Source organism: Bicyclus anynana, chromosome 4, assembly GCF_947172395.1.
Source record: "Bicyclus anynana chromosome 4, ilBicAnyn1.1, whole genome shotgun sequence".
NCBI lineage: Eukaryota > Metazoa > Arthropoda > Insecta > Lepidoptera > Nymphalidae > Bicyclus > Bicyclus anynana.
The window spans coordinates 847,837-873,640 of record NC_069086.1 but is presented as its reverse complement, the minus strand read 5'-3'; the positions used below and the strand labels follow the sequence as shown (position 1 = coordinate 873,640).

At 37.0% G+C, this 25,804-nt stretch overlaps 1 protein-coding gene across 2 annotated transcripts in view; it reads left to right on the top strand.

The window, feature by feature from the left end:
- LOC112044580 (neuroligin-4, Y-linked) overlaps nt 1-25,804 on the top strand; it is a 118,035-nt gene that overhangs the window by 60,607 nt on the left and 31,624 nt on the right. Inside the window, exons 3-4 of one of the 2 annotated variants that reach the window (XM_024080452.2) lie at nt 11,059-11,211; nt 21,253-21,450. In XM_024080452.2, coding sequence (XP_023936220.2) covers nt 11,059-11,211; nt 21,253-21,450 — 351 coding nt within the window. Of the gene's footprint in view, nt 1-11,055; nt 11,212-21,252; nt 21,451-25,804 lie in introns of both variants that reach the window. The other variant, XM_024080451.2, reaches the window with a different exon arrangement.

Sequence of the window (25,804 nt, the reverse complement as noted above, 5' to 3'; positions counted from 1 at the left end):
TTGATAAAGTTTGGCATAAAGGGCTCCTATATAAAACAAAAAAGCTCCTACCACACTCATTCCACTGCCTTCTAGATTCTTATTTGCATAATAGATGCTACCAAGTTAAATGCCAAGATGAAGTATCGCCGCTATACAATATTGAATCTGGTGTCCCACAGGGAAGCATTTTGGGCCCCGTACTATATCTTCTGTTTACTGCTGACTTGCCTATAAAAGAAAACACTACAACTGCAACATACGCCGATGATACCGCTGTTCTGTCAGTACACGAAAATCCGGAAGCAGCTTCACTGAACCTGCAAATCCATCTAAATGAGATTGAAGATTGGCTAACAAAATGGCGTATAAAAGCAAACCAAAGTAAATCCACACATGTTACATTTACACTTCGCAGAAAAACATGTCCACCCGTAAAACTCTTTAATGAAGAGCTTCCTCAGGCAGATGACGCTAAGTATCTTGGCATGCATCTTGACAGACGGCTTACATGGCGTAAGCATATTTGGACTAAGCGCAAACAGCTTGACACAAAATTAAGAAACCTGTACTGGCTGACCGGCAAAAAGTCTCAGCTGAATAGTACCAGCAAGTTAGCAGTATACAAAGCTATATTGAAGCCGATCTGGACTTATGGTATACAACTTTGGGGAACAGCCAGTACAAGTAACATTGAGATACTGGAAAGATTTCAAAACAAGGCTTTAAGATGTCTTTTTAACATCCCGCCATACATAAGTAACAAGAATATCCAAAGTGATCTTAATGTTAAGACAGTCAGACAGGAAATACAGTGCTACAGTATCAAATATCAGGAGCGACTAGCAATGCATGTCAATGACTTGGCAAACAATCTAGAAGGAGACGGCAGCCTGCTTTTTTGCAGACTGAAACGCAACAGTGTTCAAAATCTAGCCAAGAAAAATAGCTAGAATACAGCATAATAGGAGATTTGTTAATGGACTTACTCCTTCTGATGACCCATAACCTCTAACCAACAGACGAACGGCTCAATGTCGAATGACAGATTGCCGAGTAACAGTATAAGAGAAAGGAGAAAACTTGTTAGGAGGAGGATGAAAATCCACACCCCTTTCGGTTTCTACACGGCATCGTACCGGAACGCTAAATCGCTTTGCGGTACGTCTTTGCCGGTAGGGTGGTAACTAGCCACGGCCGAAGCCTCCCACCAGCCAGACCTGGACCAATTAAGAAAATCTCAATCAGCCTAGCCGGGGATCGAACCCAGGACCTCCGTTTTGTAAATCCACCGTGCATACCACTGCGCCACGGAGGCCGTCAAAGATAGAGACAACTTATGCGTGAACCTGTAAAATAAAGTGACTAATATTTGGTGTCACGACGCTAAAAACAAGAATAAAAAATGTGATGTAGTCTATGATCATCAGAAATATGAAGGGTTGAAGTATGAAATGTTGATCTTCTCTATTTAAAGAAAAAATCAGTATCGGTCAAGAGTTAGACAGTGGATGGTGTTAGACCACTGTGCCTCGGAGAGCACGCGAAGCCGTCGATTCTTGTCGTTATAATTACCAACTGATATTGATAATTACAAGGTCAAAACTATCGCTCACCAACCCACATTGAGACACCATGGTAGGTATAAGCTCTAAATCCCTTTTCATATAGGGAGAGAAGCTTGGCTTTGTAGTGGACCATTAAAATAGGCTGATAACTTCTTTTTCTTTTTTTAGTTAGGCTGATAACCACTTTTTCTTTTTTATGAAGCATCACTACATAGTATAAAATAAAGACGCTTTCTCTGTCCCTATGAATGCTTAAATCTTTAAAACTACGCAACGGATTTCGATGCGGATTTTTTAATAGATATAGTGATTTAAGAGGTAGGTTTATATGTATAATAACATCCATGGTTCACGCGGGATTTGTGAGAAAGCTGAAATCCACGCGGACGAAGTCGCGGTCGTCCGCTAATAAAAATAAATTATACAAAGTGATTTTAATTAAATTATTTATAGGTCGTGTAGGGGCCCTAAAATCCCGCCTCTGTAAGATACACAGCTTTTCTTTCTTTTTCGCTTCGCATTTCAATGGAGTGATACGGAATTGAGAACGGAAAAACTAAAACTCTCTTAGTACGTGAGGGGAAAATAAACATGAGGGATTGATTTATTTCATTAATATAATATTATTTTTCCGGTGAGTTCAAGGCGAACTTGTTATTTGACTTGAACCTTTATTGAATGGGCATCTGTTTGATATTAAACCGCATTGATATTTTTTCATGTGTTTTGTTTTACTTTGCTATAAAAGCGTTAGCTTTTAGCGATGTTTGTTCTTAGTTTTACCATATCATAGCGTTTGGTTTCAGTGGCTTTGGAAAATAGAAGACTTTAACGACGTTTCTCGACCATTCTTAATTTTATTATAATTTCCTCGACTTATTTTGATGACTTATATCCTTAGTCGCTAGTCACTTAAATTCGTGGCTACCCAGCGATTGAAGATCAAACTTATGGGTCAGTAGTGGAGAGTTCAGTGGCAGGTCCATGAAGTTATGAGGCTTGTGTTTACGATTTGGGTACGAATTCACATGATATCTTGAGAAAAAAATGACGTTACATTTAACCAGAGAGTCGTGATAGCCCAGTGGATATGACCTCTACCTCCGATTCCAGAGAGTGTGGGTTCGAATCCGGTCCGGGGCATGCACCTCCAACTTTTCAGTTGTGTGCATTTTAAGAAATTAAATATCACGTGTCTCAAACGGTGAAGGATAACATCGTGAGGAAACCTGCATACCAGAGAATTTTCTTATTTCTCTGCGTGTGTGAAGTCTGCCAATCCGCATTGGGCCAGTGTGGTGGACTATTGGCCTAACCAAATTTATTCTGAGAGGAGACTTGAGCTCAGCAGTGAGCCGAATATGGGTTGATGACATTTAACCAACACCTGGATAGCTGAGAGTCCCATGAAACTTGCTCTTCCGAATCCACTGCGGTTCAAACTTCATAGAAAGAAAGAAAAAACGATTATTTTAAAATTGTTTCTTTATTTCTAACCTAAGCATGAGGTAAGAAACTTACTGCTTTTGTATAGAAGCTCACAGACTCATAGAACATGAACATTTGGTTGGTTGGAACAAGCCACGTATGAAATGAATTTGAATTTGGTAATTATTTCGATGAAAATGTGAGACCGCAATCATTTATTACCGCAGAGAGTCCCGCGGTGTAGTCTGTATTGACTCTAGTTATTACCGCCTGACCCGTTTGGCTCGCGCCATTATACCTAGTTTGATTAACGTCCACCAAATACCCAGCTTTCGGTTTGTTTTACCCAGTTTCTAGGATTGGCGTACTCTGGCTTATTTGAATTTCAAAATAGTCTACGGCCTTGCTTTTATATTCTAGAATGTTGGTTTCATATTAACACAGTTGTACAAAATCTTAGAAATTAATTCCATTCATTGTTATAATTCGTGGGATACAAGCCGAAATGCTCGAAAAAGTAAAGTAAAATTGGACCTTCCGAATGAACCATTCGAGACGGAGCCGCGGACAACATTAACATGAAGTTATCTTTAAAATGTAAATGGTAACGGCCAATAAAAATTTTGAATATATGGTGCAAATTGAGTGTTTTATTCGATTTTTAAAAAACTACGCTTAAAAAGTCACGCATTATTTGCATTCATAGCTAACAACAGCACAACTTAGAACTTATCCTAAGTTACAGTACATTTGTTTGCGACTACTAGTAGTTTGATTTGGAAGGAAATGGAAACTCGTTCAACCCTGGCAAGAAGCCTAACATTAGGTAATTTACTAAATTTAAACACATCACTTGTAATAGTTTTTTATTTATGATATAAATTGCATATTCGTTTTTAGTTTGGTTACATTTTATTTCGCAGTAAGACCATTCATTTATCGTGAGGTTGTACAAAAATACTAACCTTATATATTTGACTAAGAATGGTGTCGTTTATTTACTTTATCATCTGAACTTTAGGTTTATCCGTATAAGCTTGATGATAAAATTTTTCAAAAACAAATTCTTCAGGCTTCTAACTACTTATTCATCATTATCATCATCTCCTTTCCTTTTTCCTACTTAAGTAGGGTCGGAAAAATATGTCAATATTTTCCAATTCGTCAACTCTTCTTAATTAATAACTCAAAAAGTCGTTACATACATTTGTGGTTATGCGGTAAACACTTAACATCATATGACCCGCGTTATTGTTTGCGTGAATGCGACAGATATTATTTACAGTGTTTGAAGTGTTATGCAGAGAAAATATAAGATAAAGTGGCCTCTTGCATAGTTCCAGCTGACTTCGCTAAAACAACAAAAAGAGACTAGTGGAAAATCGATCCGTTGAAGAAAAACAGCCTTGACCCGGAAGTAGACGCAAAACACAGCCTCTAACTTAGAAAACCTTGTACGTGTAACTTGATCGGTCTAAAATAATATTTTATAGAGTAAGACTTGATTTTTTGTTTGTTTGTTTGTTACTATTTAACTCAAAAACTACTAGACTGGTTTTAAAAATCTTTCACCATTAAAAATCTACATCATCACCGAGTAAATCCCTTCAGACACGATAACTAGGTACGCGAGTAAAGCCGCAGGACCTCTGCTAGTAAATCATAATTCCCAGGATTTTGCAAGCGACAAGAATAATATTTGTATGGAGAGCATAGACAATATTGTGTTCCCTAAGCTCATGAGAGCTGACCTTGCCGCCTAATTTCATATATCAGGTCAGCCTCTCAAATACACATCAAGTGACCGTTCGCTTCTATTATTAGTTGCGAAAGGCTCGTAAAAATAATATATCGATATTACTTGGCACAGCGTAGCTAGTGTTTATATTAGCAGAGGCTTAGAATAGTTTGAGAAATTCGTTGTCGATTTTAAAGATATATTTTTATTTTATTTTATTTTCTACAAGTTATCCCTTGACTACAATCTCACCTGATGCTAAGTGATGATGTAAACTAAGATGGAAGCAGGCTAAGTTGTTAGAAATAGGATGAAATCCACCTTTCGGTTTCTACACGACATCGTACCGGAACGCTAAATCGCTTGGCGGTACGTCTTTGTCGGTAGGGTGGTAACTAGCCACGGCCAAAGTCTCCCTCCAGCCGGACCTGGACCAATTAAGAAAACCTTAATCAGCCCAGCCGGGGATCGAACCCAGAACCTCCATCTTGTAAATCACATACCACTACGCCACGGAGGCTGTCAATATAATATGGCATACGTATGAATCTAATTAAAAGTCCATATTGTCCCATCATCATTCAGCTTGTTTGTATTGCCTATTTGATGAATCGTTTCTATAGTAATATTTGACGAACGAAGCAGATGACCCATCTGATAGTAAGTGGGCCATCGACTATAAACTTTTATTAAACCTGTTATTTCTAATTCGTTTAGAGACGTGATAGCCCAGTGATCTGACCTCTGCCTTCGATTCGGAGGACGTAGGTTCGTATCCGGTCCGGGGCATGCACCTCCAACTTTTTAGTTATGTGCATTTTAAGAAATTAAATATCACTTGTCTCAAACATTGAAGGAAAAACATCGTTAGGAAACCTGCATACCTGAGAATTTTCTTAATTCTCTATGTGTGTGACGTTTGCCAATCTGCATTGGGCCAGCGTGGTGGACTGAAGCCTACTAACCTCTTTCATTCTGAGAGGAGACTCTTGCTCAATAGTTAGCTGAAAATGGGTTAATAATGATAATGTGCCAAACTCTGTAGTTGTTTATAGTGCTTAGCTATGCTAGAAGCATAAGCTGTCAGAATTTCTGCTTCAATGATATGATAACATCTCACGTGTCATCATCATCAGGTCTGGTCATGTACTTACTCTCGCTAAACACAAATAGTATAGATTAGTTATAAGTTTTCCAATTATGTGTCTAGATATTAGTTGAAATGTTGTCGCAAGTTTGTTGGTAGTGAGTTTTACTGGTTTGATATAGTTTGTTTATTAGTTTGGATACATACTGATTACTTGTATATATTTGTGCTTATATCTAGCAGACAGCGCGTGGTTTCACCCGCGTGGTTCCCTTTCCCGAAGGAATACGGGAATAAAATACAGCCTATAACAGTTGGCGATGGTGTAGCTTCCCAACAGCGAAAGAATTTTTCAAATCGGTTTAGTAGTTTTAGAGCCTTTTCAATACCAATAAATAATGAATTCTTTCCTCTTTATAACATTAGTCTAGATGACGCACTCGTTTTAGCGTTCTTTCACATAAGTATGTGGCGGTGGCTGAAATGTAGGTAATTAATTACTAATTACTTAATTTTATACTTGATTCTATGAACCTCCTTTGCATGCGATACTTGAGCTGGTAATTTTTCAAGATTTTAGTAATAACTCAATATTCATTTTTTTCATAAAGGCTTACAAGCACTTTTGAAACGACAGTTTTGTCTGTTTGTAGTGACTAATGACTCTATCAATTGTTCAGAAGGCAGAATTTACTGAAAAGAGCCGGTAATATACTCAACAGTTGCTCTTTTTTGAGAACTACTCGCAGTGTCTAAATTTAAATAATTTTTCTTTCAAAAATCATACATTAGATTATAGTATAAAATGATTAGATTCAATACTATTTAATTTACTTACTGTGTGAAGGTGGAAGATGATCCAGTGACATCACAGCATCTCAATGTGCAAGCATGGTTATGCAATCCATGAAAATAGTGACATTGATGCTTTTACTTAGGGCATTGGTCTTGAAATGCCTACTTCGTGGTCGAGGAGATACCACTACAGTGCTATTGTAATGTGTAAATGAATGATTTTTTTTCTAATTTTTCGAAAAGCAGACAATATATTTAAACCGCTAAGCCAATGTCCGTCACTATAAAAAGGAAATGGCGAGCGTATGACGCCATTTCGTTGAATGGAGGCTTTAATAAAACGGGGTCGCACCATCAGTCGCGGACACACTTTTTATACTTTATCTACGTTTACGTCTTTCTGCGGCTTAATACTTAATCTAGCCAAACGACCCGCGGGCCTTCTGGGGATGTTCCTTGTTATATTGTTTTATAGAACAACTGGCGGACGCCCGCGACTTCGTCCGCGTGGAATTCAGTTTTTCACAAATCCCGCGGGAACCATGGATTTTCCGGGATGAAAGTAGCCTGTGTTATTCCAGAGTAAAATTTATTTCCATTCCAAATTTCAGTCAAATCGCTTCAGTAGCCGCAGAGTAAAAGAGGAACAAACATACTTACACACTTTTTCACTTACACACTTACACACAAACTTTTGCATTTATAATATTACTGTGATTCTCGCAATGACCTCTCGCAATGACAACCAAAGTCATAGGTTAGGTTAATAGAGATAGGAAATATATGAGTTATGAACGTGAAAGTTTTTTGGCAAACTGGGTGGAAAGCTTATATACCCTACATTTCAATAAATTTTGTATGGATATAGATGATTCCCTGGATTCCCACGCAGACGAAGTCGCGAGCATCCGCTATCTCAAAAAATAGCGGAAAAATAGCCAATTTATAATTTTTTATATTACCTAGTCTATTTTCTATTTTATTTATAATTCATTATTTTGATATGTTTTGTTATGTCGCTTAGGATCGCGTTTAGGTAGCCTACCTTCTCTGTAAATGAAGATTATTATACGAATTAAAAACATAATTTATTAGGTACATATTATCCCAGATAGACTTGCAAAGTCTCTGTCTGCTATAGAAGAGTTTACATCAATGGTTCGTAACATAAAAACGCTATATACAGTTAGCATTGAATAAGAAAAACATACCGGTAGGTAGGTGAAGTCCACGAAAATGTCGTCCTGTGAAAAGGTTCTTAATCTAGCCAAACGGGCGACCATTTCGCACAATGTGGCGACATTAACTTTTATAATATTCTTACAAAACTGTGAGTGCAAGTAAGAAAAATATTATTTTCTTATCATGGCCTCGTAACACGGCTTTATAGGCAGTAAGGCGCGACCCGCAATACTAATGCCGTTATAAAAACTTTGTTTCCCGCTAGACAATATTATAGTTTGCGGCTATATTCTCTTTTTTGTTAATAATCTCTTATCTTTTATTGCTAGCTTCATACACCAGAGTGGCGTTAAAGGTTTTGTTGGTGTGCTAAAACAACTAGCAACAAGGATTTACCCATTAGTTTTGCAGAAAAAGATTAAAAAGCAGATATAATGGAATGGAAGGCTATGACTACGTCCGCATGAAATATTTGAAACGATTTTTTTCCTTACGAGTTCAATAAATGATTTCGAAAAAATCTGTTACTCTAAAATACGTTTTGTGCTGATTTACTTTTGTCGTCCTATCTTATACTACAGATATTCAGATTCATATACTTTTTTGTCTATAGTACTTCCTTATTAACATATTTATAATGACTAAAAAGGATTTTTTTTATATAACCAGATATGTTATAATGAAAATTTCAGTTTTACTCTTTGTAAGTGGAAAAAATGAAGGAATAAAAGTATCCTACTAATATTATAAACGCGAAAGTTTGTATGGATGTATGTTTGTATGCATGGTTGAATGTTTTGTTTGGATGATTGTTTAGATGTTTGTTACTCTTTAACGCCGCTACTACTAAAGCAATGAATGGAATTAGATTTTACTCTGGATTAACACACAGGCTACATTTTATCCCGAAAAAATCCATGGATTCCCGAGAATTGCGAAAACCTGATGATTTTAATGGTACGAAAACTGTTACACCTCGACTACTGAACCGAATCACGTGAAATTTGAAGTTGACATAGATTATAGTCTGAATTAAAACATAGGCTACTTTTTATCTCGTAAAATCCCGTTCCCGAGATATTTGTATAAAACTAAATTCCACACAGAAGAAGACGTTTAGCAGAAATCAGTAGAAATATTAAAGAAAGTATAAGAGCGGATAGGAAAAGAAATAGAATGGAAACTATTGAAAAGTACATAATGAAAACAGGTGGTGTCAAAAAAGCCTATAAAGAATTAATCAACTCAAAGGACTGGATCGTTAAAATGAAAAGAGGATGTGGAAAATGGAATCATCACAGATCAGATATTTTAGGGATTGCTACATCTTACTACAAAAAAATATATGAATGCAACATCTCACAGGACGAAAGTGATCTAACAGAGACCTCAGACATCCCTAACATTCTTTACGATGAAGTAGAAAAAGCCATCATTAGTCAAAGGAGGGACAAAGCACCAGGGCCTGATGGTATTACTAACGAAATTCTAATAGAAAACAAGGACTGCATGACACCTATCCTTACAGAAATGTTTAATGAGATCATGATCACCGAAACTATTCCACAGCAATGGACAGTGTCTAACATCATCCTTTTGTACAAGAAAGGGGACAAACATGAAATCGCAAATTACCGCCCTATTAGCCTTATGTCCAACATATATAAGATATTCGCTAAGATTTTATTAAAGCGAATTGAAAAAACATTAGACGAACAACAACCCATTGAACAGGCGGGTTTTCGTAAAGACTATTCGGTGATCGACCATATACACGTAGTACGCCAAGTCTTAGAAAAGTATGATGAATATCAGCGTACATACTACATTGCATTCGTCGATTACAGCAAAGCATTCGATTCCTTGTTTCAAGCAAACATATGGGAGACCCTAAAGCAACAAGGAATTGAACATAAATATATTCGTTTAATAAAAAATGTATATAATCAAAGTACTGCGAAAATACAACTGGAAAAAAAAGGCGAACAGATAAGAGTAGAAAAAGGTGTCAGACAAGGTGACCCTCTTTCTCCAAAACTATTCTCCGCTGTACTAGAATCGATATTTAGACGTCTCCATTGGGAAAATTTAGGAATTAATATCAACGGTACCTCACTAACGCATCTGAGATTTGCAGACGATGTAGTGTTATTTGCTAATACATCAGAAGACATAACAAGAATGATTACCGAACTGGCAAATGAAAGTGAGAAAGTAGGGTTGAATTTGAATCCAGAGAAAACAAGAGTAGTAACTAATGGAGAGAAAACCACTATAATCTCAGGGAAAACGGAAATCGATTACACAGATGAATACATATACCTAGGACAGCTAATGACCCAAAAAGATTCTGTAGGCAAAGAAGTAGAAAGAAGAATAACCAACGGCTGGAAGAGATACTGGAGTTTTAAGGAAATCATGAAAGATAGAACGCTTCATATAAACATGAAAAGTAAACTTTTTGATACATGTGTACTACCTGTCCTTATGTATGGCAGCCAAACTTGGGCGTTAACAAAACATACACTAAGCAATCTCGCGACCTGCCAACATGCAATGGAAAGGAGCATGTTAAATATAAAAAAGTCAGACAGAGTGAAAAAATCTGTCATAAGAAACAAAACCAAAACCATAGATATAACAAACAAAATCAAAAGGCTCAAATGCACACATGGTGGGCAGGGCACACAATAAGAGGAAAAGACAAATGGAGCAAATTTGTGACACAATGGTACCCCAGAGAAGGAAAAAGAAGAAGAGGTAGACCACAAAAAAGATGGGACGACGACATCAGACAAGTAGCAGGCGTGACGTGGAATAGAGTGGCTGAAGATAGATAGGAATGGAAGAGGTTGGAGGAGGCCTTTGCCGATTGGCAAACAGATTTCCAAAAAATAACCAAGAAACAGCTACTACACTCATAAATCTTTCGTTTATGTTTTTAGTTTGTAAAAATTAATAATCTGAATAAAAGGCTATTATTATTATTATTATTATTATTATTATTATTATTAAATTCCACGCGGACAAAGCCGCGGGCGCTAGTTCAATATATTTGTCAAACAAATATATGAAAAGTGGTACACAGGGTATCGGTTAAATAGGAATATGTAATGTATTCTGAAAAATAATAAAGTTGTACCCCAAGGGAAAATAAAAGTGGAGTGAAATGATATGAGAAATCCAATCACGCGGACAAAGTCTAGCTACCGTATTTGTGTAATGCAGACACTCCCAACATAGGCAAAGAGCCCCAATAACCGATGCTCACTCTCCAGCAGGAGTGCGCGACGCGGTGGCGCGCTACCCGGTGCTGGTGTTCGTGCACGGCGAGAGCTACGAGTGGAGCTCCGGCAACCCCTACGACGGGGCCGTGCTGGCGTCGCACGCGGGCCTGGTCGTCGTCACCATCAACTACCGCCTGGGGATACTAGGTGAGTTTCTTTTCCTCCTTGAATTTCTACAATTTCAAAAGATTTGGCCTCAATAGATCTGGGAATATGATCAATGATCCTGACTCAACACTGGGACGTCATGGTTTGAGTTTAGTCCTTGGAACCATTGTATTTGCCCATACATCCATGTGTAATAGTGAGTGAGGGTCAATTAGCTTTATTTTTTTATTGTGTAAGTGCCGTAGGCGTTGGCGGTGTTATCGGGAGTTTTGGAAGGTCTATCAGCTGTTCTTAGAGATTTTTACAGTTCCAGATACTGCGGGACTTCATTGCTGCACGTAAGCCATAGGGCAGCATAAAAACTACTTATTATGGTACAATATTATACAAACAGTACTTTTATGGTAGGAATGATTACTTAGTACAACGATTGTATCGAACGATCTCATTTGAACTAGAAAAGTTAAGAGCACGTTTTGTAAGTTCTACATAAAACAAATTTCACGTGAACTTTAGTCGTGTGAATACATCATTAAGATAAATTTTAGCTTATTTAGAGAGCAGAAAGGGAAACTATTATTATAATACTTTTTATAAAAATTCCTAACATAGATTTTATAAACAAGAATCCCATATTTAATTACTATTCCTAAGGCTTTTTAAAATGGAAGAAATAGAAGTTATAGCTGTATATCATGACAGTATTAACCCCATAACATGCTTATGTTTTTAATATACCCATGAGAATGTTAGGGGGGTAAACATTATTAACCATTATCCGAAGATTGAGCACTACCGTTACAAGACCAATAAATTTTATGCGATGTATGCCCATAAACATTGCGTATAAGATTCATCTCATCGCGATTGCTGTCATAAACTATGTTGAATTCAGGGTCAGACATATTGAGATTTCCTAACTGTATATCTATAGCTATCTATGTCGATGTTTCTATAATATCTGTAGCTATCTATATTGCTATAACTTATAGTATATCTTCAGTTTGATATAAATCGCCTTTTCCCAGTGAAGGTGGTTTCCTTTAGAATGTATGTTTTTTATGTGTCATAAACAAAACGGAGGTCCTGGGTTCGATCAACGGCTGGGTCGATTGAGATTTTCTTAATTGGTCCAGGTCTGGCTGGTGGGAGGCTTCGGCCGTGGCTAGTTACCACCTTACCGACAAAGACCGAAGAAGAAACCGAAAAGTGGTGTGGATTTTCATCCTCCTCCTAACAAGTTTGCCCGCTTCCATCTTAGATTGTATCATCGCTTACCATCAGGTGAGATTGTAGTCAAGGGCTAACTTGTAAAGATAAAAAAAAACTTTTATGTAAATACATCTTTCATTGTTCCTCGTTGACAAATTTCACGTGCACTTTAGTCGTGCGAATACATCATTAAGATAAACACTTTCCACAACGTGGAAAAAAGGAAAACTCCTTTCACATAAAGAAACAACCCAAGCGAGCCCTCAAAGACATAAACAAGGTAATTTATATCAATTACAAACCGCCGTTACAGGAAAAAAATTGTTTGTAAAAGGAAAACAGCGTTGGCCGTAATCAGTACAGACAAACAAACAGACTTATCGATGCGAAGCATGCGATGTAGTGATTAAGATTTGAGGGCGTTTTGATGATTTAGTTTGTGTTAGTTGTTTGCACTGACGAATGTAGGAATAATTATATTTACGAGTACGAGAGTTTAAGTACTACTATCCGCTGTCCTGCTGTTTCGACCGCATAGTTCCAGTACAAGCGGTCGCCGCGACTTCATCCGCGTGGAATTCACAAATCCCGCGGGAACCAAGGATTTTACCGGAATGGAAAGTAGCCTACGTGTTAATCCAGAGTAAAATCTATTTCATTCCAAATTTCAGACAAATCTGTTAAGTAGTTGCAGCTTTAAAAAGTTACAAACATCCAAAGAAATATCCATACAAACTTTCGCGTTTATAATATTTGTAGAATGACAATAATAATGGGTTTTATGACGTATCACAAAAACTTTACCTCCTTATAATCTATACTTCTATACTAATATTATAAAGAGGAAAAGTTTGTGGTGTTGTAGGGGGTAATCTCTGGATCTCGATTTTAAAAATTCTATTACCACTAGAAAGCCACGCTATTTGGGAGTGTCTTAGGCTATATTTTATCCCGTTATTCTCACAGGAATAGGAACTACGCGGTTGAAACGAGCGTCGACTAGTAGGTATTAGTATAGATTCGTTACGTTAATTCGATTCGTTTATAATTTTTGTTTAAAATAGAATGAATTATGCCAGTACCCGGCAGTTAACCGGTAAAATAAACTAGTATGTTCATGATCTTTATTTACGGAAACTCAACTAAAAATAACGTCGTATTAAATCCGAGAATAGCATGATAGTCAATTGGATATGACCTCTACCTTCGATTCGGAGGGAGTAGGTTCGAATCCGGTCCGGGCATGCACCTCCAACTATTCAGTTGTGTGCATTTTAAGAAATCAAATATCACGTGTCTCACATGGTGAAGGAAAAACATCATGAGGAAACCTGCATACCAGAGAATTTTCTTAATTATTTACATATATGAAATCTGCCAATCAGCATCCTGAGCATGGTGGAATATTGCCTTGCCCCTCTTATTTTGATAGCAGGTCAACTGATTTTTTTACTTGGACTTTAATTTTTCAAATAGAACTCTGCCCTGTAACCACCGCAAGCATCTTACAATGAGTCGGCAACTTGTTGTAAAGTTTTAGAGTAACTTGGCAACTTTCATTCGAGTTCTAGAGTAACTTGCTAACTTTTTGTGTTACGAATGCTACTAAAATTATTGTCTTCAATTATTTTTTGTTCAAAAAAGTTGTTCATTCATTTTTATTGACAGCACTTTATTTATTTTCGATAATTAAAAGGCTCACATTCACTTCATGAAAATATTACAAAATTAATCTTTTAATATTAATGATTTGCTTTAAAGCATCTCGTTAATAAAAATAGGTACTTATTATTTATTTTTATGAATAAAACTATTTAAACAGGCGTTCTTGAAATGAAATGAAATGAAAATATACTTTATTGTACACCACACAGAAACATACGATACAGAAAAATAACGGAAAGAAAGAAAAATGCACAATAGGCGGCCTTATCGCTAAAAAGCGATCTCTTCCAGGCAACCTAACGAAGAAACTAATAATAAAAATTATAAAGATATAACACTCGATTTAATAGAAGTAAAGTCACGATACCTCGTTTGTAATGTGTATGTAATAAGCAAAATAATGCTTCAAGGCATTATGAGGTCTCATAATAAACTATATTAAAGGCGTAAATAAATATTCAGGAAAGATATTATAAAAGTTGAAACTTCAGATGATGAAGCAATATCAAGCTAATATCAAGTTACGAAATCGATTACAATAACATTCCAAGCAATAATAATTTTAATTGATTACGTTTGAAACTTAGAAACTGTTTATGTTGTACGCGTCAAGTTACAGATTATAAATTGGCTTCCTATTTTCATATAATCTGAGAGCTAGTGAACAGTTTGTCCATGAAATTAACAGAGGGTCAAGTGCTTATAATGAGTAAAAATCTGTGAACGTTCAGCGTTCACTTTTAAAGGACAACTGATATAGATAGTAAGTTATGTAAGCATTGCTTGATACCCTCTAAGCTGTTATCTATCTGGCTTGGTTCTTAATACGACTCATACCTCGGATTGACATGAGAGTTAAAATTTTATAAATTTTATAAGCTGAAGTGGCAATGGGCAGGCCACATAGTTCGAAGAGCCGATGGACATTGGGGTCCCAAGATGTTGGAATGGCGACCCCGCACCAGAAAGCGCAGTGTTGGTCGACCCCCCACTAGGTGGACCGAGGACATCAAGCGGATTGCAGGAAACCGCTGGATGCTGGCGGCTCGAGATCGTTATGCTTGGAGGTCCATGCAAGAGGCCTATGTCCAGCAGTGGACGTCCATCGGCTGATATGATGATGATGATGATGTATGCTGCGTGGAATTTAATCCAGATCAATCAAAGTAGTGGTGTAATGAATAACGCCCATTTACGTAAACATGGTACAACGTTCATTTACAACAATCAAATACAATGAACATTAACTTATCGTCACTCCGGAACACAGACAAGTTGTATATTTTGATTTGATATTTCATTAAAAACAAATCGATCACCAGCTCCTAGACTATAGCGAAAATGCTTTCTGTAAAACGATGAATATTTACTACGTCTCCCTTTATAACTCGCGGAAAGTTGTTGGAACAATTTCCGGACGAATTTTGTATTTATTCCTGGCTATTAATTGAATATTTCCAGTTTGCAATTCTTGCCAACTTTATTAATAATTTTAAACCCCGATATCGATTATCGAGGGATTTTCGGCACCATAGTTGTTAAATTATTTATTTTATTAAATTTATGTTACACATGAGCTTAGGACACCGTAATCTACCGAAACCCGTATAATATTTTCGTCCGTCCGTACTCGGCATTGAACTTTGTTATAAGGTCGATGTTCCATGGCTTGCCTCAGAGACTTAGTACTAGAAAGATTCAATTTTGCATACATTTGATGAACACCAGTGTGTTTATTGTTTTAAATTTTTATTTTAACGCTTTGTCAGTACAAAATAACATCTAGCTTAGTGCGAATCTCCTCATTTCTAATTAGATTAGAAAGAAGCTCCGAGCATAGGTTACTGGTCCTGTAGTGGGCCGGTAAAATAGTATAGTCTAGTAAACATATTGTATATATATATACAAAAATAGTTCAGGCGTCATTAACCGACTTCCAAAAAGGAGGAGGTTCTACGTTCGGCTATATGTATGTTTTTTTTCGATTTGGAATTGAATATATCTACTTTCAATTCTTAATCAAATGACACCTCAACAAATTTTATATGAGAAGGAGAAAAAGTTTTGTACTAAAGAGCACATGTCTACTAGACTACCTACTAAATATGATTAATTATATACTAGTATATTACAAGGCTAATTCAATATAACAAGCTAGGGTATATATTACAAAGTCATATTATTAAAATAATATCCCGCGGCTTTAAAACAATCCGCCTCTCCTCCCGGCATCCTTTTGACGACACGAACATTGAAGTTATATCAAAATTTCACATAACTATGTTGATATTACGGGACGCGTGGCTCAGAACAATGCGAAATATTTCACTTTAGCTGACTGTACATAAGCGCAAAATGTAGTCGTATGTACCGGTACACTCGACCCGCGCTCGTGTCACGCTACCTTTCGCGGTTTTATATACTCCTAAGATACAATTAATGAGCTCGTAAAATGACGGTAAAAGTTTAGAGGAAAATTTCCGTAATAAATATTTCTTTGAAGTCCTTGTAGTGTTGACAAACATTGTGCAAAATGATAATTATAAAAATCATATGCGATATGATAGCTTACAGGAAATCTTAAACATACAAAAAATAACAAGCTTATGAGTGAAATAGCTGACACCGCGCGATTCCACCAGCGTGGTTTCCGTTTCCGTAGGAATACGGGGATAACATATAGCCTTTCTCGATAAATGGGATATCTAACACTGAAATAATTTTTCAAATCGGACCAGTATTTCCTGAGATTAGCGCGTTCAAGCAAACAAACAAACTCTTCAGCTTTCTCTACTCACCTAGGTACAAAAAAATGCCTGACTGCGTTTATTGCAAGCTCATTCTGAAATAACACTTTGAACTTTCTGACTTGGAATATCAAACACAACAAAAATTAAGTGAAACTGGCCAATTCATTAAAAGTTTTCTACAAAAACATTTTTCATATTCATTCCAAAAATCCTTGAAAATTTCTAATTAGTCCTACTGATGTCAATATACTTTAGCCTTTTATGAAACAGGTCATGGAAAGTAATATAAAATAATTCGTACCGAAAGCAAGACCATGTAATATAAACTTTTACCTTGAATTAAACCAGTAGATGGATTGTAATATCACAATATGATTGATGGATATACTAAGGAAAGAATTCCATTTTCGTATTTTGGTGGTGGTATTTTGGTTTTTGCCTGATATATTTGTATGTAAGAATAAATATTTATTTGTATGATCGATCGGTTGATGTCATTAAATTGTTTCGAGACGCTCGACAAAGGTTATAACTTAAATTAATTGCTTTAATTATTGATTTTAATTGAGAATTCTCAATTATAGGAGAGGTGTGAACAACATTTTGACAGCTGCAACATTGAAACTTTTAAAATAGTCTGTGGTCGTTAGATCAGTCCGAAGTTCGCTCTGTCAAGTGCAAGTGTCAAACGTGGCAACTTCAGCTTTAACGCGTTGCGTTACCAAACGGTTTACCTTCTCTTATGAATTACCACTTTAAAAATGATCGGTCATCGTCATCAGACGATATGATTACATACCAGTAATTCTCAAAACACCTGATGGGGGGTCGACCAACACTGCGCTTACTAGTGCGGAGCCGCCATTCCAGGACCCCAACGTCCATCGGCTCTTCGAATTATGTGCCCCGCCCATTGCCACTTCAGCTTGGTGGACTGACGACATCAAGCGAGTCGCAGGGATTCGCTGGATGCAGGTGGCTCAGTATCGTGATGTTTGGAAGTCTCTACAAAAGACCTATGTCCTGCAGTGGACGTCCATCGGCTGAGATGATGATGATGATGTCTTAAAAACACAGACATTCATTTTCCTAAATTAAGGGAGGTGAATTTGGAACTTCAATACACAGAAAAAATATAAACACCATTCAAGGAATAAGCTGTCATGTTAAAATATACTCATATTCATGACTGAAACCTTAAGCTGACGTCAGCTAGAGCTCCATTATACCCTGCGAAATCTGAGCTAAACTGTGGCTTAAAATAAATCCACCCATATCACATCGGATCGGAACGGTCGGTCTTTATTCTCCAGGGTGACATCCCGGCCTAAAATATATCGGCCTTGTCAAACTTAGCCGGCGCATAAATGTATTATTCTTCACAGGCACTTACTCGCGACTTCAACCGTTTGAATTTAGGTGTTTAAACTGCACGTAGAAACTGTAAAATTTTGGAAGCTTTGAAACCTGCCTCGTTTCTCCATTATGGTCAAAATTTCATAGTTGCCTACTGTATTGAACTATGTCAGGAGCATGGACTTACAATCTCTTGGCTTTTAAAAAAATACTTATATCTTGCCAGCAAATAAGGCTAAACCTAATCCTAAAGTAAAGGCCGTTGTCGGAATATAAAACCTTAAAGTAAAATTACAGTATTTAGTTAATTAGTTCTGCTTTACAATCTTCTACAAAAAAACGCTCTAGTACTAAAACGTATTTAAATAAAAACTCGTTAAATTTGTTCTAAAATACTAAACAAAACTAAAAATAGGTTCACTAAGATAAAAACAGTGATTTTTAAGTAATATTTTTTATATTACTATTTTTCTGACTTATATCAAGCAGTACATCACTACTCCTCTAGCTCAAGTAGTACATCACTAGAGAAATATCAGAAAAATATAAAATGCAGCTTAAGTTGCTCCATACAACATCAGATAAGCGCCAGTGAAATTCCTATCAAAAACAGTCCAGGTTTCAGTTATTATCCGAAAGAAACCAATAGAAAGACAAAAAATATAAATGAAATAAGCAGATTGTATATTAAATAGGAGCCGTGAGAGCCCAGTGGATATATCCTCTGCCTTTAATACGGAAGGCATATGTTCGAATCCACGTATTTCAGTTTTAAGAAATTAAAAGTCAAAAATTCAAATGGTGAAGGAAAAACATCCCGAGGAAACCTGCCAACCCGTCTTGGGCCAGCGTGGTGGACTATTAAAATAACCCTGAGAGGAGGCTCACGCTTAATAGTGAGTTCATTTTGGGCTGTTAATGTTGATGAAAATATGATGATATTAATTAATCTCTTTCACGCATTCAAAAAAAAATACAAACAGACACTTCAACTTATTTGTATAGCTTAGATAATGACGTAGATAGAGCAGCATAAACGAGTAGGTAGTAAGTCCGCTGAAAAGTACCGACCGTTATTCTAGAAAACTACATTAATTTATTATTCATTCCACTCTCCTTGAAAGAGTGTAATTTTCTTAAACGCGATAATTTTCTTTTAGATTTTTTTCCGTTTTGTTGGGTACTTTTCTGAGAAGGTTTATTAACTTCGTTTCATTTAATATAGTTCAGGATCTAGTGAATTATGTACTCATCAATTACTGCTTTATTACTGCGCAGAAATTGATTGATAGTCTTGTTTAGTTCTTGTTTAATAATGTAACCATATGCAGTCTGAGACAGTGGTATTTAAAATAATAATAAAAAAAGAATTAGGTCCCAATCATTGTTATCATCTTCATTGTCACCTTATTGTTACGGTCCGCTAAAGACCATGAGTTGCAGTAAGAAAAGGGATTTGAAGCTTATACCCACAAGGCTACTCTAATACGAATTGGCGGAGTAATGTTTGTAATGTTTACCTCGGTAGCGCTCGTTATCAGACGGAATTTAGGGCATAACGTGCTCTGGCCCTGGTGTATAAAGCCACCAACAACATTTCTTGAAAGTAACAGAATTTCAATATTTAAAACGGACTATAAAATATTGAATTTAGTCCTTGGTCGGAACCAAGGACTCTAGTCCTTGCTTCGTAATTCAAAGCTGCATATTAAGCTAGTCCACTATTAAAGTTGATTCTGATGATATGCTTAAGTAACGTAGTTGATAAGTACGTTTAGAACAAACTGTTTCCTTAATTAGTTATCTAATTAAATTGCCCTCATTTCAAACTCGCATCTACTTAGATACATAGGCCCTTACCCATATCGGTAATAGCCCAGACATAAAATGAATTAGGGATGTAACGAATACAATTTAATTATTCTACTTACCTTCACAGTAATGCGCGCAGTAGGCAGAGAGCCGTTTTGTTAATGAGAGGGTTTTGAACCTCTAATTTACTCGGTAACTCAACTGCGGGCTGGAGCCCAGAAGAGGTATATTACGGCCTTAACTCCTTTCTAATTTATAAACGGTAGTATTATACTATAAGGCAAGTTCTTGATGCAAATTACAAATTTTCTCCAGTAAATTCAATACAAGTAAGACTTTTTTGTAAGACAGTCGTAAATTTCATCCGACCATTTCAGATCCTACTAATATTATAAACGCGAAAGTTTGTATGGATGTTTGTTACTCTTTAACGGCGCTACTACTAAACCGATTTAGCTGAAATTTGGAATGGAAATAGATTTTACTCTGTATTAACACATAGGCTACTTTTCATCCCGGAAAAATCTACGGTTCCCGAGGAATTTGTGAAAAACTAAATTTCACGCGGACGAAGTCGCGGGCGTTCACTAGTCTTACTATATATTCTTGTACGTATTCAAGTACTTTAGGCCGGCAATGCATCATTGTCGTTGCAGTTGTTCCAGGGCGGCGGTAAACACTTAACATCAAGTGAGCGGCTTGCCGAAAAAAAATATGTAATAAAACAATATTTTTCCAAATGTGTGTCTGTATCTAGTAGTGTGAACACAATTTATATTTTAATTTTTTAATTTTTTTTTATTTTTTACAAGTTAGCTCTTGACTGCAATCTCACCTGATGGTAAGTGACGATGCAATCTAAGATGGAAATGGGTTAACTTGTTAAGAGGAGAATGAAAATCCACACCCTTTTCGGTTTCTACACGACATCGTACCGGAACGCTAAATCGCTTGGCGGTACGATGTCGTGTAGAAACCGAAAAGGTTCTTTGTCGGTAGGGTGGTAACTTCCCACAGCCGAAGCCTCCCACCAGCCAGACCTGGACCAATTAAGAAAACCTCAATCGGCCCAGCCGGGGATCGAACCCAGGGACCTCCGTCTTGTAAATCCACCGCGCTTACCACTGCGCCACGAAGGCCGTCGAAAATTAATAGATTTAAATTATTTGACCCTATAAAAAGTGTCTTGAAAGAGAGAAAGGTTTTCCATTTACGATGTTTTTTACAAACTATTTAGTAAGGTAATCGTTTTGTTTAGAATTTAACAAAGCAACATTGTTGGCAGGTTTCCTCAACCCTCGGTCGGACGACTTCCCGCGATCCCCAGCAAACTACGGGCTGATGGATCAGATAGCCGCGTTGCACTGGATCAAGGAGAACGTGGCGGTGTTTGGGGGCGACCCCACCAACGTCACGCTGATGGGGCACGGCACGGGGGCCGCTTGCGTACACTTCCTGCTCACTTCACTTGCAGTACCAGAAGGTAAGATCTTCGACTATAAAAATAGAAAAAAAAGTTTATTCTTCGGAGAAAGGAAAGCTCAGTATTTCCTTCCTTCGGACTCTAAACCAGGAACTCGTGCTCTACTAATGAAGCAGTTAGATTGTCTGCTATTATGCATAGGAAGACTGTATTCCAACGGAGTGGGGCGACAAGACGAAAATAGTCCAACGGAGTGGGGCTCGAACCACCACCCCTCGGTGATGAGTCCGACCGCTTCGCCGTTGAGCTATTGAGACTATTGAGGTGCGGGTGTCCGCTAGCTGCACACATAGTGCAGCTAGCGGACACCCGCGACTCTGATTGCATGATTTCTTTACAAATCCCATGAGAACGATGCATTTTTCTGGGGTAAAATCGGTTCAGTGGTTAAAGCGTGAAATATAACAGACAGACAAACTTACTTTCGCATTTAGAATAGTAGAAAGTAGGTAGGTAGTACATTTTTATACATTATAGTGTTTTTCAGATAGCATGGGTGCGGTGACAGTTCGTTTCACTCTTGAAAGTTTGCCGCGATTCACGATAATAGTACGTATTATGAACGTCATAAGGCAACTGTCATCCATACCCATGCTATCTGAAAAACACCTTAAGTATTTTTTTATTACAAGTTAACCCTTAAATAAAATATCACCTAGTGAATGATGATGTAATCTAAGATAGAAGCGGGCTAACATGTTATATGGATAATGAAAATCCACACCTCTTTCGGTTTCCACATGATATCGTACCGGAACGCTTAATCGCTTGGTGCGTGCCGTGCCGTGACGAGCTACCACCCTAACAGTGGTAACTCGTCACGGCTAAAGCCTCCCACCAGCCAGACCTGGACCAACCACGGGGGCCGTCAAAACTACGTTGGTATCCAGAACATCTTCAGAACATGACTACAATCGACTAGTAACAACTGTAGCAACACGACCACTATTCATACCAACACTCACTTGACTACATATACCTAAACAAACAAACTATAACATATCGATTCATTTCATTCTACCCTAAGCAAATTATAACTTCTAAAACATAATATTATTTTATTTTCCCCATTCGGGAAAGGTTAAATAAATCCATAAGAATAACAGGAAAGGGATCAGCGGTTTAGTTTACTTAAGCGTAATTTCAAACTGCCTTGTTTTTTTAATACAATTTTAGGAGAGTTCAATTGCCAAGGAAACGTGTGTTTAACGACCCAAAAAAGGCCTACTGTTTTGAAAGAAGAAATAAAATAGTTTGTTAATTTTTAGTGGCACAAAAAGTACATCCTATCTTAGATATTATATGACTGTCTGTGACACCAAATAAAGGGATTACAGCTCAGCATTAGCCGGTCATTGCAAAAAAGCGATGCCCATCGATGATTTTCAACTGTGACCTTGGTGACGTCACAGTCAGCTATAGTTACTAAACAAAATACTTTAAATACAAGTTTCTACATACGTCGGTTTGTTTATTGTACCAAACTGATTCAGATGTATTTTGATATCGTTGGAACTTTTACATCCCCAAAAGTACCTACCAAAAGGCCTCAAAAACAGGCTTTCTTGTGGTCCGTAGCTAACTACTGGTTAAATGAGGAATAAAGATAGATAAATGCCTTAACCGAATAATATAGCAAACGAAAGATTATCTACGACGTTTAGAATAAAGCCCGCCAACCTGCATTAGAATAGCATGATGGGTTTAGCTCCAAATCCACGTTCTTGTAAGGAGGGAGGCCTGGCCCTGTTGTGTACCGTTAAAATTGGCTGATAATGATGATGATTTTTAAGGTAAATTATGCTGTACAAACATCAAATATCTCGTCAAGGATGCGAATCTAGAACCTTCCGTAGCCAAAAAGTCAGTAAGGACAGATTAAATAATATCCAAATAAGATATTAAACAAAGAATTAGTTTCGAGCGTTTAGGATAAACTGTGCTAAGCAAACTTTAAAGCCTCTGACCAAGGGTTCGAATCCAGAACCTTCCGCAGGTAACTACTGGGACAATGAGGTAGTAAGGACAGATTATACCATATCCGAATAAAATGCCAAACAAAGGATTAGAGCTACGAGCATTTAGAATAAACTGTGCTAAGCAAACATCAAAGCCTTGACCAAGGGTTCGAATCTAGTACCTTCCGTAGGTAACTACTGGGACAATGAGGCATTAAGGACAGATTATACCATATCCGAATAAGATGCCAAACAAAGGATTAGCTACGAGCGTTTAGGATAAACTGTGCTATATACAAACATCTCGAGTAAGCTAATATCGTGGACTCAGTTTACATAGGCCTGTTTGTTTGTACACACTAGTCGTATATATGCATAGACGGGGAAACTTGATAACGATGTACTTCGACGCGACAACCTTAACATTTAAGTATCGAAATAACTTAATAATACTATTATCATGTTTGATTCATCATTAATACTTCTATACTTATAATAAATCTGTAGAGAGGTAAATTCTGTACATGAAATATATTTCTAAAATAACTAATAAGGGATGATTAGTGATAGATACTGATGGCAAAAATGTAATCAGTAAATTTTTTGTCTGTCTGTCTGTATGTTCGTTATAGAAACAAAAACTACTTGACGAATTTTAACGAAACTTGGTACAATTGTTCTTTATACTCCTTGGCAGCTTAAAGTATACTTTTCATCACGCTACAATTAATAGTCAGAGAGCAGAGAAGGAAAATGTGAGAAAAACGGGAGAAGTTACTCCATTTTTTAAGCTTCCGTCGCGTGTGCAGCCTTAATAGGTAGGGGTAGAGTTGGGGTAGGGTAAGGGTTGGGGTAGGGTAGGGGTAGGGTAGGGTAAAGTTTACATCGACTTTCACGCGGACGAAGTCGCTTAATCGTAAATTGAATCGGGATCGAACCCAGGATCTCTCTGTTGAAAACCACTACTGCATTATTACTGTGTGATGATATGAGATCTTAATCTGATGTGTAGCATAATTTTGAAATAAACACATTTTTCTTTCTTATTAATTTCTTTCTTTACTAAATGCACTATAGTGGTTTTGAAAAGAAGGTTTTTTTTCAACAATGGAAGGTCTTCCATTAGGGTAAAACTCCATACAATGAAACACACTCATAAAATATTTTCATTTCATCCGTACAACTAGTTTTGTTTGGTAAGAAGCTCGTCTGTACGCGAGATCCGCTCTTTAGACCGAGATTAACAGTTATGAATACTTAAGAATCTCAGATATAAAAGAAATACTCCGCCTGAGGAAGGGTATTCCAGTTTTTTTGCGCTTAAACATTTTTCTTATGCGTACTTACTGCTGTAACGAAGATATTTTTCTCTAGCAATGCGAGCGGTGTTTCCTAAAAGCCTTTACGTAAAAGTTCAAAGTATTATGTTACTAGCGGATGCCCGCGACTTCGTCCGCGTGGAATTCAGTTTTCCACAAATCTCGCGGAAACCATGGATTTTTCCGAGATAAATCTCCCAATCGCTACAGTAGCCGCAAAGGAGGAACAAATATACACACTTACACACAAACTACGCCTACTAATATTAGTGTGATTCATATACGTTTTATATCAGTGTCAGTTAATTTTTATACCAACGAAAATGTTGACGAAAAGGAACATTTTAAAAAGGAAAATTTGTGGAGAACTATTGCCTTTAACAGAATAAGTAAAGTTAGAAATCTTTTTTTTTTTTTTAAATAAATAAATAAAGTTTAAACTTTTTATTTTCTTTTTCTTTTTGCAAGCATCTCTGCGGCATACACAGCAATGTACGACAATCTTTGAACATTAAAATACGTCAGCACAGCTGCTTATTCCCATCCAATTAGTTACCGAACCGAGTTCAACTTAATTAATAGGGCGAACCCTTACCGTGAAAATGGCTACATTTTATGAAATAATTAGAATTTAATAAAACACGATAATAATTACACTAACTATGGTCATGGAATTCATAAAGAAGAATTTTGTAGTTAATGAAAGTTTGTCGCAGATTACCACTGAATCCGCGAATGATGCTTGGCAAAATCGTTTATGACACTCCCGTAATATTTGGGCGACGGAAGGGCAAGCAAGGGCAGAGGGATGGACTACGCGGGTATGAAGTCGTGCGCGCGGGACATCGCTTCTTCCCCTCCCGGCCCCCGCGGACCATCGAATGTTACGGCCAAACTTTCCAAGCTATACATATACAATTTTATATCTACAATATTCCTAAACTTGTGTCACCGTCCAAGTTTATTTTGGAAAAACCAATGTATTATAAGGAGGATTTTATGAATTGTTAAATAATTATATTTACTATGGGCATGGAGTAAACAAAAACGGCTAAAGTTTATAAAAAAAAAATCATG